A 17,863-nucleotide genomic window follows, 5' to 3' on the forward strand; every position below is an offset into this window, starting at 1 on the left:
TGATAAATGGGCAAGGGTTGCTAGGTCGTTGCTCGGAAGCGACGCATCACACCGGCGCCCGGGTGTGGTGTCAAATAGGCAAGGGTTCCCTCACTTTGTTGGACGGGTGGGGGTAAAGAAGTTAGTCCAAGACCATAAAATTAGATTAGCCACTTGGAACGTAGGGTCTTTAACTGGTAAGTTGGTAGAGTTAGTAGATGTTATGTGTAGGAGAAAAATTGATATTTTATGTCTACAAGAGACCAAATGGGTAGGTGAAAAGGCAAAAGTGATAGAACCTGGGGGATATAAGATTTGGTATACAGGCATAAATAGAAATAGGAATGGAGTAGGGATTGTTATGAGTCGTGAGTTTATAGATAACGTAGTTGAGGTTTGTAGGAAGGGTGATAGGATTTCACTTATTAAATTAGTATTAAGTACGGATATTATTAATATTATTAGTGTTTATGCACCTCAAGTAGGTTTAGATGATTCCATTAAGCGTCAATTTTGGGAAGATTTAGATGGAGTAGTACAAGGGATATCTTATGGTGAAAAGCTTTTCATCGGCGGTGACCTTAATGAACATGTAGGCATTAGTAGGGATGGATTTGAGAGTATCCATGGAGGCTATGGTATAGGAGAAAGAAACGAAAGTGGAGAAAGGATTTTAGATTTTGGTTTGTCCTATGATATGATCTTAGCAAACACTTGGTTTAGGAAGAGGGAGTTTCACCTAGTAACATTTAAAAGTGGGGTTAATACGAGTCAGATAGATTTTTTCCTACTTAGAAAGAGAGATAGGGGTTGTTGCATCGATTGAAGGTTATACCGGGAGAAAGTGTAGCTACACAACATAAAGTCTTAATTTTAGATCTTAGAATTAGACAATGCCACAAAAGGGATAGACATAGGATAAATCCTAGAATTAAGTGGGGGGCACTGAAAGGAGCTAAACAAAGAATGTTTGTAGAGGGAAGTTGATTGGTGTCTCGAGGAAGATTCAGAATCAATGTGGAATAAGATAGCGGGTGGCATGAGAAAGGTGGCTAAGGAGGTATTGGGTGAGTCTAAAGGCGGTGCACCGTTAGGTAAGGATACATCATGGTGGAACGAGGATGTCAAATTAGCTACTAAGGTTAAAAGATAGTGTTATAGAAATCTAAGTAAGAGTCGTGATAATGAGAATTTGGAGAAGTATATGATAGCAAAGAAGAAAGCTAAAAAAGTAGTTCGAAACGCGATGGATAAGGTATATAAGGAGGTTTATGACAAGTTTGATACCAAAGAGGGCGAGAAGGATATTTATAGGCTTGCAAAGATGAGAGATAGGAAATCGAGGGATCTGGGTATGATTAGATGTATCAAAGATGAAACACAAAGGGTTTTACTCAAAGATGAGGAGATTAAGGAGAGATGAAAAGATTATTTTGATAAGCTATTTAATGAAAGTCATGCTCAGAATTTTGGAGACTTCTCCATTCCTTTTCATGAGATGAATCGTGACTTCATGCGCAAGATTCAAAAGAAAGAAATTGCAGAGGCTTTGAAGAAAATGAAATCAAGAAGGGCAGTTGGCCCAAATGGTATACCTATCGAGGCTTGGAAATGCTTGGGAGAGAAAGATTTAGAATGGTTGACAAATATTTTTAACATGATTTGGCGGACAAATAAAATGCCTAATGAGTGGTAGAAGAGTACTTTGGTGCCTCTATATAAGAATAAGGGTGATATACAAGATTGCACAAACTATCATGGTATAAAACTCATGAGTCATACTATGAAACTTTAGGAGAGGGTGATTGAGTTTAGGTTGAGGAAGATTGTCATGATATCGGAGAATCAATTTCGTTTTATGCTTGGAAGATCAACTATGGAAGCTATACATCTTCTTAGACAACTTATTGAGAGAAATAGAGAGAGGAACAAAGATTTGCATATGGTTTTTATTGATTTGGAGAAGGCATACGATAGAGTACCTAGGGACGTTCTCTGGTGGACAATGATGAAGAAAGGTGTTTCTCTCAAGTACATTAGTATAATTAAGGATATGTATAGAGTAGTAACCAATGTCTGCACTTGTGGAGGGGTGACAACCAATTTTTCTATAACGGTTGGGTTACATCAAGGATCTGCTTTAAGCCCTTTCCTATTTGCTATAATGATGGATGAGCTTACGAGATCAATTTAAGAAAATGTGTCATGGTGTATATTGTTTGATGATGATATTGTTTTGATTGATGAGTTTAGAGCTTGGGTTAATGCTAAGTTAGAATTATGCAGACAGACATTGGAAGCAAGAGGTTTTAAGTTGAGTAAGAGTAAGACAGAATATATGGAATGTCGGTTTAGTAATCAACGAAGTAGTAATGAGAGTGTAGTGAAGCTTGGTGAGCAAGAAATACCGGTGGATGATTGTTTCAAATATTTGGGATCTATCATTCAAAAGTATGGAGAAATTGATGTAGATATAAATCATAGGATAAAGGTTGGGTGGATGAAATGGAAAAGTGCAACTGGAGTGTTCTGCGATCGTAGAATGCCATTGCAGTTGAAGGAAAAGTTTTATAGGACGACTATTAGGCCCGCTTTACTATATGGTACGGAATGTTGGGTTGCTAAGAGACATCATATTCAAAAAATGAGTGTAGCTGAGATGCGTATGCTTAGATGGATGTGTGGAAATACAATCAAAGATAAGATTCGGAACGAGGCGATACGTAAGAAGGTAGGCATTGCACCCATTGAAAATAAGATGAGAGAGAATCATTTACGGTGGTTTGGATATATTCGACCAAGGCCTAATGATGCTCCAGTTAGAAGGATGGAGAAATGGGAAAATATATTAGTTAAAAGAGGTGGGGGTAGGCCTAGGAAGGCTTGGATGGAGATGATAGGAAAGTATATGAATGCTTTGAACCTCACCGAGGACATGGCATTGAATAGAAATGATTGGAGGAGAAGGATTCATGTGGAAGACCCAGAATGATTTTCTTTGTTGGTTCATATCGCCGACCCAAATTGTTTTGGGATGAAGGCGTAGTTGCTGTTGTTGTTGTAAGGGGTACCCACGCTGTTGTTCCTCAGTGCAACAACAGAAACGACCCACCCACACACAGGCTTAATGCTGTCGTGGATCTGTTTCGTGCCCGATCAGTTGTGCAATGGCAAGATAAGCAAAGGAGTGCACCGTAAGGGATCAGATCAACGTCTTCTTATTCAAAGGACCGATAAACCATTACAATGTTCAAAAGGTAAACAAACTGACAACTATTGGCTGAATGTAAAGAAATAAATGCAAACAACGTGAAAAGAAACCTACAGCTGAAGTGAACCAACAGAAAATGACAAACAAAAGAAGAAAAGCAATAGTAGGAAGAAACAAGCGTGCGACTAAAAAGAAATCAAATGACAGAGATTATGAGTTTTCCCATCGACCCCGCACGCAACCCTAACTTGGGTTATTTAAAGGGTTTGGCTGGATCTGGGTCTCGGGTTCGGACCCGGACCCAAGACGACTCTGCCTGCTGTTGGATCTGGAGCGCTCCGGCCTGGGCTCTCTGTTCTCACCTGGATTAGGTATGACGAGACCTCTTCCCTGAGCCTTGGTACAGTGGTCTGGATCAGATCCACCACCTGGATCCGATCATCAACCCTTTGGTGCAAATCCGGTCCAAAGCCTCGGTCCTGTTGTATGGATCTGGGTCCATCCTGCTCTGCATCATTCTCCCTTGGTTGGAAAAAAGTCGGCTTTGACGACTTGTTGTCTCCACAGTAAGCATTTAGATAAGACACATTAGATGTAGGAGAAGTGTGCCAATTTTCTGGCAGCTCAAGGAGGTAAGATCAGTCAAATAGGCCCGCGAGTTGGGGAAACCCGGTATCCTTGGTGGGAAGAAGAACTATCTTATGACCCTTAAAGACAAATGTGTACGTGTTTCTACGACCATCATGGATGGTCTTACGGTCAAATTGCCAGGGACGTTCTGTAACGACCCCAACTCTTACCTTTGAAAAATGCGGAATATTTTTTTTTTTTTTAAAAGAGTCACGGAAAACTTCCCAGAGACCTGGGGTCCCTACAGTTCCAATTTCAGTTGGATAACCACACACCACAAAGCAACTTACATTTATCAATCATAACCAATCCACTGAATTCTTTTATTAATGAATCAATAAGAGTAATATGTTCCATGTCAAAAATGAAATATCAAACTGCAGGAAATCAGAAGAACTAAAAGAAAATAACAGTAGAGCCACTCTGTCCGTAAGTGAAGTCGTCTGAAACAAATGTGACCCTCGTATCTCTCAGAATTTAGTCGACTTCACTGATCACCTGTGCCTGGGAAAAACCAATAAAATAAGAGGGTCAGAAATCCGAAGAATTCTGCGTACAGGTTTCCCTAATGAATCAAATAAGAAAAAGAGCATAAATAAGATCCATGTAATATTTTGAGGAATACAATTATACTCAATTCTTAAGTCAATTAACCATTCATGCATAATTAAACAGTTAACAAGAGGAAACACGAAATATGCAACATTGATCATAACTTAATCAATAAGACAATTAAATGTAAAATAGATCAACATCATACAATGATCAACATAAACAACTAAGTGAACAGGTAAATATGCATGAACTAATGCATAGCAGGAATATGCATAATTTGTGTGCAATGCATGACCCATTTATTATCTTCCATTTAAGTTTTCCTCTTTCCATATGCATGTCCTATTAAATGCACACATCCTTAAGTTCCTCTTTTTAATTACAGTGGCCCGCGGATACACCAAACAGGTACAATCCCCGAGGTTAAGTAGGGTTCCCGGGGTAGCTTCACACACAATTTGTATTTTGTTGCCGGGTTCCAAACTTAGCCCACGACCGATATCAGGAAACAACACCATCCATCGGAACCTTGGAAAACAACATCCAAAGTCGGGGACACCAGGGAAAACAGCATCCACTGGCGCCACTTTCTTGGTATACCAAAACAAACTCACAGCTGTGACTAACACACCACTCCCGGGTAAAGTGGCGGACTCTCCCTAAAACCGTGGCCAGGAGAAGAACCTCAATATCGGGTTCAGGGGCAACAAAATGCACACGGAGTTTTTTGTATCCTCACGGTTTCTCTTAAACCGCAATATCCAAGACTCCCATGCTAGAGCAGGGACATCAAGGAGAAAGTGAATTACACTGTTCTTTACTTTCTTTTATCTAGTTATTAATTCATTTCATTTACATTTGCAAATTTTACATGCAGAATTAATAACATACGCTTGCACATCAGCATGCTAAGCTTTTCACGGGACCACAGCCCGTGACAAGATAGAACAGTGCGGTAAAACAACAATATCACATTTGATTTGTTGCAATGCATCACAAACAATTAAAACGGAGAACAACTAGTTCTCGAGGCTCACCCAGCCCCTGATGATCCAATTTATCATCGATGCACCACATGCAAAAACCATGAATAGCATACCACAAAGCATCACTTTTGAATGTTTCACAATGTACATTTATGCATGCCAATTAAAAATGCGCACTAAACAATGATAAGCATATGCCTGCATATGAATTCGCAGTCTCATATTTATTGCATGTGTCCCTCGAATTTGCATATTCATGTCAACGGCATGATTTCATTGAGTATTTGTATGCATGCTTTCCCTGCAATACACACGTACAACGGCTATGTGCACACTCATACAACCACTCGCATGTAGACATACTTAAATTCCATGTAGACTCATGCATGAGAAAACAACCAAGTGTTACCATTAGTAACGCAGCATAAGCTATCCTACGTATCTTGATCACCATGTAAATGGGCATGAACAAAATACATAAACATAAATCAAGATAGATTTGGTGTCCTAAGATTTCTTTTTATTATGATAAAAATGCACAACCCTTGCACCAAAACTTTTTCCAAGAATTTTGAAGGTTGACAATTAATATGAATATTAGGCATATGGTCTAAGTAGCACTGGTGAACACTGGGCGGCCTGGACCAAGACCATGTTGGCTTACCAAACAGAAGCTTCTAGCACTGGTTACTGGACCAAAAAGAGTTACGTAGAAAAGTCACCCAAAACACGAGTCAACAATTCACCAATCATACACCACAATCTTAGTAAACCATGTACAATCTTTCTAGAACACTGAACTTGGAAACATATTTTTGCAAAGGTAGTCACATTCATATATATATTGTTCACGAGATAAAGTATAACCAGAACATTTACATATGTTGAACATAAAGTAGCATATAACAAGAAACCATTATACACATGTTGGTCATGAGATAAAATATAACCAGGGTAACACTATAAAATCGGTATAACTGTTGTGTGTGTGTACAATAATGAGGTAATCATAGATGCAGCCCCCCTACATAACCAACCGAGCATGTATGCATATGTTGCAGTCAGACAATCTGGACATATGTTAAGTCTGGTCCCCCAATTAAAATTTGTTTGGCCTTCATATAAAGAATGACTATTATGCACTTTACAATTAAATAGGGGTATTTCTACTTACAAGAAAATAACATAACATGATGTATATTAACTGGATGGGTGGAATGTAATGTACAGGTTACATGGTCTAATCTAGCATCCCAAAAACAGACTGGTTTAGACTTCCAGACCCAACAAGCATATCAGAGTATTTGATAAGAATGAGCATTAGCATACCAAAAAGGTTTTCAGTTTACAGGCATAATAAGCATAACTTCTAAGTTATTTTTATTCATCTCTTCACTGACAGCAGCTAAAACAAAACACAGAAATGCAGCCTACTCAAAACAACAGAATATGCAAGACCATAAAAAAAAGATCAAGTAATCGATATTATTAATAAAAGACCAGATAACTTGGATCATTACAATATATATATATATATATATATATATATATATATATATATATATATATATATATATATGCAGGATAATAAAAATAACACACCCCTTTTTAGTATAGACAAAGCAGAATTTCTAATCCCCATTTCATATCTAAATGAACTGGTCTATTGAAAAATGAATGAATGTAGCCAAAACCATAAAAGATCTGGACAACTTTTGATTTCAGCAAGCACATGTCTAATTATATACTACACAAGGTCATATACATTCCAATAGAATAGACAAACTCTTAAAAGAATTGGGATTCCTAAAATCAGTACCTACGAAAAAAACCTTTTATGATATTCAGCATACACACAGAACTAAGGTTTTGCAATGATTTAGTCCACTCATAGGGAGTGTATTGCAAACCCTTACACATCCTTGGAACAAATACCCCACAAAATCACGATAGACCCCACTTATGCTAAACAATACCAAACCAGCCACACAATCTCAACATGTGCAACTCGAATCCTAAAAAAAAACTGAAAATCAAATTACTAGACTATCGGTCGTGGAGAAAACTTCTGCTAGACAAACCTATCAGCCACAAAACTAATTTCGATAGCATCCTCAACCCACCCAATAAGGTACCAGTATAACCCATAGCCTCAAATTTCACAAAACTGACGATTTGGGGTTCCAACGACTCAAACCCCCAAATCTGCCCCTCTAACGATTTTCCTAAAATATTCCATGGAAAACAAAATTTGCACCCTCTTTCCCACTCGAAATCAAGAGGAAAAACCCATACCTTTTTCGCTGGTTTTCCGGCAATCTTTCCGGCGATCGGAGACTGGAGGCACGGTCGGCTGGGCTGCTCCTTGTTGCTGTCGTGACCTGCGGTGGTTGCAGCCTTCCGGTGATCTACCACCCTCCGGCGCACACACACAGATCGAAAGAGAGAGGGAAGAGGGAAGAGAGAAACGAGGGAGACGAGGGAGAGACCCCTCTCTTTACCCTTTTATCGGCTGATTCCCCCCCCCTTTTCCTTGCCGAGATTGGTGGGGATCGGTTACGCCAGCCGACCCCCCCCCCCCCCCCTTCCTTCCTTCCTCTTTAGAAACAGCAGCTCTTCCCCAAATTTTTTTTTTAAAAGGCTGCAGCTCGATATAGGGTTTTAAAAACCCTATCGGGTTATGGATCCGGGTCGGGTCCGACCCGGGTCCGACCCGGGTCCAAGAGTTCACTTTTTTTTTTTACTTACCTGCTAAGGGGGAGGCGCGGCCCGGGTCCGGGACTGAGACCCGAGATCCTATCACTATCAGGGCCAATGGATCCTTTGCCGATTTGGGTCTGTGAATTGGATCCATGACTTACTCGAAAAGGTGGATCCACAGGTTGGATCCAACTGTGGATCCCTGCACTAACCTTTTATTTTTTTATTTCTTTTTATCTACATATATGATATTAACTATATATATATTCCCCCTTATGGGTCCTGGATCCGAAATACGGATCCTTAGGCCCATTCGCACATTTCGCATTATTTTATAAATGAAAATTCATGAAAATTTCTGGTTATTACACGTCCCAAATGGATGTGACACACACTCATAGGGGCCACATCACACCACACTTCATCGAGGTAATGCTCCCCCATGGAGAACCGAACTAGACAACGCAGGGTGATAGGTACCTCGTTTCCTTTCTTGAACCATACCATCTTATAAGGTTGGGACAATTTTTTCGTTTTTAGGTTCAAAGTGGACACGACACTCTCAGATACCATATTCTTGCATGCCCCGGTATCAATGATAACATCACACGTGCGCCCCTCACAGTTGCACCGGGTTTTAAAAATATTATTCTGCAACCATTTTGTCGGTGCCGACTCTCGGGATGTGGTCAACACATGACGAATGGTTAACAAATTTTCGATGTTGCCATCAAACTCTATGACTTTCATCTCGTCATCTCCCTCAACAGGCGACTCACTCTCGCTCTCACTATCGGACGCAGATTCAACAATGCCCTCTGCTAAATGGGTGTTCTTACTCATGGTGGGACACTTGGACGCAATATGACCTAACTCTTGACACCTAAAACAACGAACGGTGGACTCAGTGGGCTTACCTTTGGATCAGGTGTGGTACACGGGTCCAGACTGATCGGGTTTGCTAGGGTCGACTCCAGGGGTGGACTTTGATATGTTCCTGCCTCCTTTTCAATTTCTCCTCCACATTCATGGCATAACTACTTGCCTGATCTAATGACTCGATTGTTATACAACTGAAGTCGTCAGAAATAGCAGGACGAAGACCAAAAATATATCTCGTGACCTACTGGCGGGCGGTCTCCTTGATCTGCACTCGTAGGGAAAGACGATGGAACTCAGCAGTGTACTCCGCCATCGTACTGGAGCCTTGATGCAGGGTCAAGTACTCCTTGTAGGCTCTCTCGGCGTGATCTGACGGTACGAACTTAGACTGCATCAACCTCTGCATCTCTTCCCACGACTGCACGCGCTCTAGTCCCTGCCGCTTTCGCGACCTCTACAGCTCAACCCACCACGTCTGTGCTAGGCCTCTCAACTGAGTGGAGGCTAGGGAGACACGACGGTGCTCAACTACATCGTGGTAGTCAAAGAAGAACTGGACGACATAAGACCAATTGAAGAACTGATCCGCATCGAACCGACCTGCGAACTCTAGAAGCTCCAGCTTCACCCCGTACGTGGAGGGGCGTTCTGGTGCTCTATGTTGTTGGGCCTCCACCAGTCCTGCAGGATGCTCGTTCCAGAAAGTGTCATCATCCCACATTGCTTCATCTCTGCGGTTCTATTCACCTGGCTGCAGGTGTTGGCGTACTCCAACGATGGGTGGTCGATGCTTAGGTCGCACCGGTCCTTGCTGAATCTGTCTCGGTCTGGCTTGTCAGTGGAGGGGAGCCATCTGTGGTCGGTGTTGTGGCACCGGGATGACAGGAGGTCCAAGGTAAGGTGGATAGGTTTGTCGGGTCTCGAACACTGGGTGGGTAGGAATGGGGTAATATGGGTCTGGATTAGGGGTTGGATTGGGGTAGGGGCAGTGAATTGGGTTTGGTATTGGGTTTTGGATCGGGACTGGGTTAAAGGCTTGGGTCTGGTGAGGGTACCGTTTTTGGATAGTGTAGTATTGGGATGAATCACCCGATTGGATCTGGATCGGGTCTAGTCCTAAATTTTGCGTCAGATCCAAATTTGGATAGGTCGGATCGGGGATCGAGTTGTGGAGATAAAATGCCGGGTTTGAACTCGATCCATGATCCAGATGAGTATGGGTCTGGTTCTGACCCAGCTCAAATCCAAACTGGAGCTCCATCCGGGTCCGATATGGGTTTGGGTCAGTATGGAGTCCATTTTGAGGTTCAAAATTAATAGGTTGGGTCAAATTCGGGGCGAACCGCGAACCAAACCCAATTGGGTAAGTCGGCTCAGGGGCTTCGACACTCGGACCCGCTCCCGGGGACCCAAAGGGTGGTCCCCAAAACCCGGGCCCGGGTCCTGTTTTCACGAACTCGGGTCTGGACTCTCTCGAGTTCGGGCTCGGCCAATGGTTGGCTACCTTCTTGCTTCCACGCACAGAGTCATGGTAAAAAGTCTCCTTCCTGGGTCGGGCCGACACACCTGGGTCTGCAGCAAGGCCTAGCGTGACGTTGGGGCATTGCTGGCACGACCCACTCGGTGGTGCCGTTCCAGTGGCTCGCGGCCATGAGCTCGGACCCTCGGCAGGACCCAGCGTGACGCTGGGGTCCTACAGAGCAGGTCCGGCCTGCAGTGTAGCCGCATGGACCAACCGCAATGATGGTGGTACACCCGAGTGATGGGGCATACCTGCTGTGATTCCCTGATTCGACTGGAGTCGAGGATTCAGATCAGAATAGGGAGGGAGAACCGAAGGCGGGGTAGTGAATCTGGCAGGTTGAAGGTGCATCGGCTGACACATTTCCGCAACGATAGGGTTCCCACGGGTCGCTGCACTGTCGACCAGATCTACCCCCAGCGTTGGGGTTGAAGCCGCGCGTCTCTCCACCGGTGTTTCAAAGGCGACCAATCGATCTTCAATTCCGTCTAGCCGCTTCGATATCCTGACTATCTCTCTTTTCATTCGCGACATGTTTTCCTCCATTCTGGTCATCATCTCCATCATACGCAATATTGGACCCTCGCTGCCAGCATCCTCCTACTTGTTTCCATTCGCCGGATCGCTCCTCGCCTCTTGAACCATATTGCTGACGAAGGAGGAGACGCTGGGCTCTGATACCACTTTGATGCAGTCTAGGAGGATGCGCTATTCTCACGATAAGGGGTACCCACGCTGTTGTTCTTCAGTGCAGCAACAAAAACGAGTCACCCACGCACAGGCTTGACGCTGTCGTGGATCTGTCTGGTGCCCGATCAGTTGTGCGATGGCAAGATAAGCAAAGGAGTGCACCGTAAGGGATCAGATCAACGTCTTCTTATTCAAAGGACCGATAAACCATTACAATGTTCAAAAGATAAATAGACTGACAACTATTGGTTGAATGTAAAGAAATAAATGCAAACAACGTGAAAAGAAACCTACGACTAAAGTGAACCAACAGAAAATGACAAACAGAAAAAGAAAAGCAACAGTAGGAAAAAACAGGCGTGCGGCTAAAAAAAATCAAATGACAGAGATTATGAGTTTTCCCATCGACCCCGCACGCAACCCTAAGTTGGGTTATTTAAAGGGTTTGGCTGGATCTAGGTCTCGGGTTCGGACCCGGATCCGGACCCAGACCCACCTGGATCCGATCATCAACCCCTTGGTGCAAATCCGGTCCAAAGCTTCGGTCCTGCTGTATGGATCTGGGTCCATCCTGCTCTGCATCAAGGACATTCTAACCATTTCTTTTCAAGTTTGGGATGATTGTGTTCTCAGCACCTCAAGCTTGAGGAGGTGTGTTAACAAATGTAATATGCATTTTACCAATGTGTGTATGCTATCCCCATTAAGGTGTACATATGTTCATTATAGAGGGATATTTCTGTAACATAACCTTAGGCAGTATAGTCAATTATTATTTTTGTCTTCTTGTGTTACCCTAAGGGGACATCCCCTTTTATGTTGTAGCCTTTTATTCTTCTGAACCTAATGAAGTTTTTCTATCTTCTTCATTGAGCATCTCCTTGTTTCTCTTGTGCATCTTGATGAACAGTGATTTATCCATTGAATGAGAGTTCCTTGCTTAATTCTATGTATGTATGAAATTTGAAATCTGAGTCAACCTTCAATTGTCTAACTTCATTATGGAATACAATCACTTAATTTTCAGTCTATGGTGTTATTCTTTTCCTGCAAAAACATCTGACTGACCTAAATCCTTCTGTCTAACTAGGAAAAATTAACATAACTGCAAGCATTGTACACCATACATTTACTAATATGCAATTAAAAGTAGAGAAAATTATATGTAGTATACTGAGAACAAGGGTAATGCGATCCTGCAAATTCAATTTAAGAACTGGCATTTTCAGGGTTTTTTTCATTTTTTTTGAAACCTAACTGTATGTATGTGTTCTAGATGCTTGATCTTGTAGTAATCGGATCTTGGATCATTCAATTATGACAAATGAGTAGGCTTTTATAGGACTTGAAAATCAATTGCTCAAAATTTTCAAAAATGCTCAAGCCTCAATCTTATTTATTCATTGAAATTACTTGATCCAAGTGCTGATTCCTAGAAAACGGATCATACTGAGCGCATCTGCGCTGTGAGATTTGGACAAAAGGTACCAGACACCTAGTTCATATGCAGTTGCATAGAACAGAGGCTTATTGTAGAAACATAGACCTTTGTGAAAGATATGGACCACATCTAAACATCCAAATATGATGGATGCTTGTATAGTATTATGGTAGTAGTATTCCATGACATCATTACATGAGATTTTATTAATACTTAAGTGACTCATTTATAATCTCTTTTTCTCTTGCTGACTATGTGGCCTTCTAGCTTGTTTTGTGTGGTAGTATAGAGAGCTTTTAACTCAAAATGTGATTTATTGGGTTCAAACTGAAGTATGATCCTTGAATGTGGCAGCTATGACTAATCAACAGTTGATGGACACTGGGCATAGAATGATGGATGATACTGATCAAGCTATAGAACGGTCAAAACAGGTTAGAGTCCATTACAAAGCCTAATGTCTTTTCTGTGCTTCCTCCTAAGTCATGGCTAACCATTAATTTTTATTTTCTCAATTTCTGAGAGGAAAAACTTGAAAGTTTTACTCAGAATGGTTTGTTTTGGGGTAATTCACCTCTTTTCACCCAAATTGAAGCAGCTGATAAAGAAACCATCAAATCAACTAATTTTATGCAGTCTGCAATGTTGATGGATCTCAGGTTATTCTTGTCCTACGAAAAGGAGAAAACAGTAACCAATCTCTTTTTCGATAGCAAATGGAAGATGCAACCTCAGTTAAAATTTAAGAAAACATCGTACCAGTTGCAATATCCCTGTTCATTGTGCACTGTAATTCTAATCCTGCTGGAACTCGTTTTTTATCAGGCTTGCGGCCTTTTACAGATCTTGTCTATTTTTTGTCTATACATTGTTCTTGACCAAATTAAATCTCTTCAAGTATTGTATATAGTTGCATCATAATGTTCCTAGCATTATTATGGAGAAAATTGCATAATTGTATTCATAATACCATTTTTTACCGCATCTGCTAACTTGTTCATGGACAAGTGACAGGTTGTTGAACAGACAATCAATGTTGGAGCAGAGACAGCAGCTGCCCTCAACGCACAGGTCTTTGATCATATAGGACTATGAGAAACCTGTTTTTCCATTTAAGTGTACTGTTAGCATCAAATGAAACTTGTGTTTTCTGTTGATTTTTTTCAGACGGAACAAATGAATAGAATTGTTAACGAGCTAGATTCCATTCACTTTTCAATCAAGAAGGCTTCTCAGTTAGTCAAGGAGATTGGCAGACAGGTTTGTGTTCTTAATGGTTTTTGTTCTTCCTTTTGTTTTGTGGGTCTTGACTCGGGACTTCGTTTGGTATTTAGTCACATGTAGCCGTGAGTCTTCCAGTAACTCAGAAAGCTTGTCTTCACTCGGGACACAACCTAACTCCATCTGAAATATCAGCGAGAATGAGACAACCTAGCATTTGTCCTTGGCTTGTCTTTGTGCATGGTTCTATTATGCATGATGTTCATTTGTGAACCACCTTTCTACTTTTTCTGCTAGGTTGCTACAGATCGGTGTATCATGGCCATGCTTTTTCTCATTGTTTGCGGTGTGATTGCAATCATCATTGTAAAGGTTAGAGAATATTCTATTACCCTCTTTGTTTTCTTCTAAGGGAAAACAGCCTGTCCTTATGTTCCTCCTAAAAGTACCTTTCATTTGATTTACAGTTTATAGAATTATGCCAACTCCTCTAGAGTTTTTGATAGTTTTATCTTTACACAAACTATGAAATCAATCTATCTACTGTTCTATGATCAGATTGTGAATCCACACAACAAAAGCATTCAAGATATTCCAGGATTAGCACCTCCAGCAAATAAGCGGAAACTTCTTTGGGTTGTCTACTGATTGGAGCATGGCAATTTTTTATTATCATGTTCTTTATTCTCATTGTTGTTTTAAATTTCCTATTCTTTTTTCCCATTATTGCTGTTGGGTCAGTAGGTGAAGCTTCAGCAGCAGCAGCTGCTGCTGCTGCTACTGTTGTTGTTGTTGTTGGCGCAGTGCTGAATTATAAAAACAAAGGCTGGATATTTTAGTTGGGTGTATCTGTGACTTAGTTGTATCAGTTAATCTTTCTTTTCACTCTCATACCACTTGCATTCTTTTCTCATGTCTGAACCAGTGGCTTCATGCCAAGTGTACTACGAGGCAAGTTTCCTACGGGAGGTGTATGAACATTGTTAGATGTGCCACAGGACTGGTTTAGTGTGTACAAATATTTTTTCACAAAGTACAGTGAATTTTACTAGTTTCCTGTGTTGAATGACAAAAAAGAACAAATTGGTATGCATTTGAGCTTGTTTGTTTACTTGAAAATAATATACTAATTCTTATTGTGAAATTAGATGGTTCTTCAAGCCTGTTCGATGCTCTGATATCCACAAAAAAAGACGTTCACATCCATGTGTTATAAGTAAAACTTTGAGGGCACGTTTGATACGCTGGATGAATCCCACCTGGGGACATCATGGTCCCCAGGCGGGATTGTCCCACATTTGAGATGCCCAGACACGCGGATGAAAATGGTCCCGATGGGAGAATTAGTCCTCCCTCCTTTTTACAAATTGCGTTAAGCCAACTCAAACAGGCCAGAGGCCTGTTTATACTACCAGGCAGTTATGCAACCACCCATATACCAGTGGGGTTCGAACTTGTAGCATCCCATCACATGGTGATTTACAGAAACTGCTCCTACCAGATGGTCGGAGCCTCTGTTAGTATTAGGGAATATATTTGCTTCAATCATTTGTATGTACTGTGTACTGATGAAGAATCTCATGGTGCAAGTTGTTTTGACTCAACCAAGCCTGGTAGATGAATTCAGCTTGGTTGATTTATTAGGGATCAAACCTCGGAGCACTTTATTTATAGAAAGAGGCATTTTTTTTCGAGTCAACAAGTTTTGGTGCATTGACAGCCGTTGGTTTTTGCTTTGCTGGAAATCGTTCTCACAAGTTCGAATTTAGCCATCCTAACACTGATCCATAATAACTGGTTCATATGCATCACATCTATAGGTGTAAAAATGTAAGAGAAGAAAAATGTGATTTGCTAAGTTGTTTATACATACAAAAGATTGTATCCAATATATCCCTGGTTATCATGCTTAACAGTTAACTTGAAGCAGATGTTTCACCTGAACTTTGTTCTCTATAGTTAACTTGCAGCAGATGTTTCACCTGAACTTTGTTCCTCTCAAACAACCAAAATGCAAAGCTTTCTACTGTGCCATTAAATAAGATTAGTACTTAATCAAGTACTCTATTAATAATTCAGTCAATATAAGTTCCATGTGAGAGGGGCCACACTAACTTTATTTTAAATGAATGCTGGCCCATAATTAACATAGAAAAAGTTTTGGCTTTCCTACTTTGGGCTAGATTGGCAATCTAATATTTCAAGTACATTAATAGGGTTACCACAAATCTTCAAGTATCTGCCTAGAACATGGCATAACTTCTTGCACTGCCCCGTATTTATATTTAGAAAGCACGTTCAAACTAAGAGTAAAACGGTTAGATTTCATCTTTTACTTGAGTCCACATCCTAATGAACCTTAACCAAAAAGGAAATTAAATATTATGTGACAAAGGGGTATATTTCTTTTGTGGGTCACTTTCTTTAAATGGATATAGAAAGTGAACCTTAAGATAAGAAACACTTTTTACCAACAAAACCAAGGGTGTGAACCGGCTTTGGAAGGAGGTAATTTTTTTTTTAATTCCAAAATAGGCTTACTATGTTTTTCCTCATGATTCTTTCCTTGCATCCTAAAAGGTTTCCCATGTAAAAAAATGCATCGTGCTATATCTGTTCTTTTCTTTATTCTCTATTATATTACTTCCAATTGCTTGAATGGAAATGAACGTAATTGAACTTTCAGTATATGCAGAACATTTTTATTTACAGTCCCTCCCCCTCCTTGTTGGTGAAATGTTCGTGCGTGCAACGCCCACGGTTAAGATAGTGTAGGCATAAATAATTGTCTGTCCGTTTATAAGAAATACCAATTGTTTTGTAACTCTCTCTCTCTCTCTCTCTCTCTAGATTTGAGATCCCAGGATCTGTTTGGTCAAGGTAGGATTCGATTCTTATTGGGCTTTGGGCTGCATATGGTAGCCAGAGCCCATCCCATTTCAGGCTGGGTACCCAACAGCCCGTCCAGTACCTGGCTTGTTACCCACCCCAACTGGTCCCGGGCCCCATCCATTTTCAAATTCACCATCTAAAAACCAACTCCCTTTACGTTCTATTTGAGAGATGGGAGGGGGGATTGGCCTCCCATATCCCCATTTCAGTTATATCCTTGTAACGATGTAGTTGACAATTCCACTCCCATCACCTGTTTTCATCTCTAGTCCCATCACCCCTCTCATCACCACTTCAACATCGACTCCCAAAACATAGCCTTATATGAGAGATTTCAAATTGAATACTAAAACAAAAAATTTTGGAAGCCGTGGATGTTGGCACGAGGCCTGCGTTACATCAGCATGGCTCTACGAGATTTGAGATTCGAGGTTCTTACATAGCAACCAAGCAGCTTCTAGTTTACGTTAAGTTTTTTTTTTTTTCGGATAATCCAAGGGGGAAAAACCCCCATCACCAACTGCATATTGGATAGCCTCCGGTTCGCAAAACCCTTGATGTCCCCCTTCTCTAAATGAGAGTATACCCAGTTTTCACCTTGCGGTAAGGGTTGCCACCTGTGGGTTTCGAACTTCTAATATCCTGTCAACTTGGTGACTTTCACAAGTGACTCCTACCAGATGAGCGAAACCCTTGTGAGCCTTTGTCATTAGGCATATATTACTGCCTAGAAATTTTGTCTATGTCAATCCCCTCTCTCTCTCTCTCTCTCTCAGACACACGTATGCGCGTGCACACACACACACACACCTAGCACTCTCTTTCATCTTTATGTCGCAATGACGGCATGCCAGTACAAACAGGTCATCCGAACTGCAAAGGCTTTGCATTCAATGTCACACTTCTGTATCTTTCATAAATTTGCACCATCCATACCTGATTGAGATGTTTGTCCTTATTCTATTTTATAGGCGTCGTCATGCTGTGTTCATTCCAACCAACTGGAACTTGGAGACAAAACAGTCAGGTAGATTACAAAACTTCTCTTTAGTAAAATCAACCTTCCTATTTCAAAAGAGAGGACATGTTGAAGTTGTACCACATTAAACTTGCTTTCACACGTAAAGCCTTTTCTTTTTCAATAGAAAAATGCT

General features: G+C 41.1%; 1 protein-coding gene across 2 annotated transcripts in view; it reads left to right on the forward strand.

Moving 5' to 3' along the window:
- Positions 1-14,910, forward strand: part of LOC149829280 (putative plant SNARE 11) — a 54,638-nt gene extending 39,728 nt beyond the window's left edge. The window contains exons 7-11 of one of the 2 annotated variants that reach the window (XM_090017333.1): positions 12,951-13,030; positions 13,611-13,667; positions 13,764-13,856; positions 14,115-14,189; positions 14,376-14,910. In XM_090017333.1, the coding sequence (XP_089873459.1) occupies positions 12,951-13,030; positions 13,611-13,667; positions 13,764-13,856; positions 14,115-14,189; positions 14,376-14,465 (395 nt within the window). In that variant the 3' untranslated portion in view covers positions 14,466-14,910. The remainder of the gene's footprint in view (positions 1-12,950; positions 13,031-13,610; positions 13,668-13,763; positions 13,857-14,114; positions 14,190-14,375) is intronic. The other variant, XM_090017334.1, reaches the window with a different exon arrangement.
- The last annotated feature ends 2,953 nt before the right edge of the window (positions 14,911-17,863 follow it).

The sequence above is a fragment of the Nuphar pumila genome, chromosome 9 (assembly GCF_984573655.1).
Source record: "Nuphar pumila chromosome 9, dmNupPumi1.hap1.1, whole genome shotgun sequence".
Lineage (NCBI taxonomy): Eukaryota > Viridiplantae > Streptophyta > Magnoliopsida > Nymphaeales > Nymphaeaceae > Nuphar > Nuphar pumila.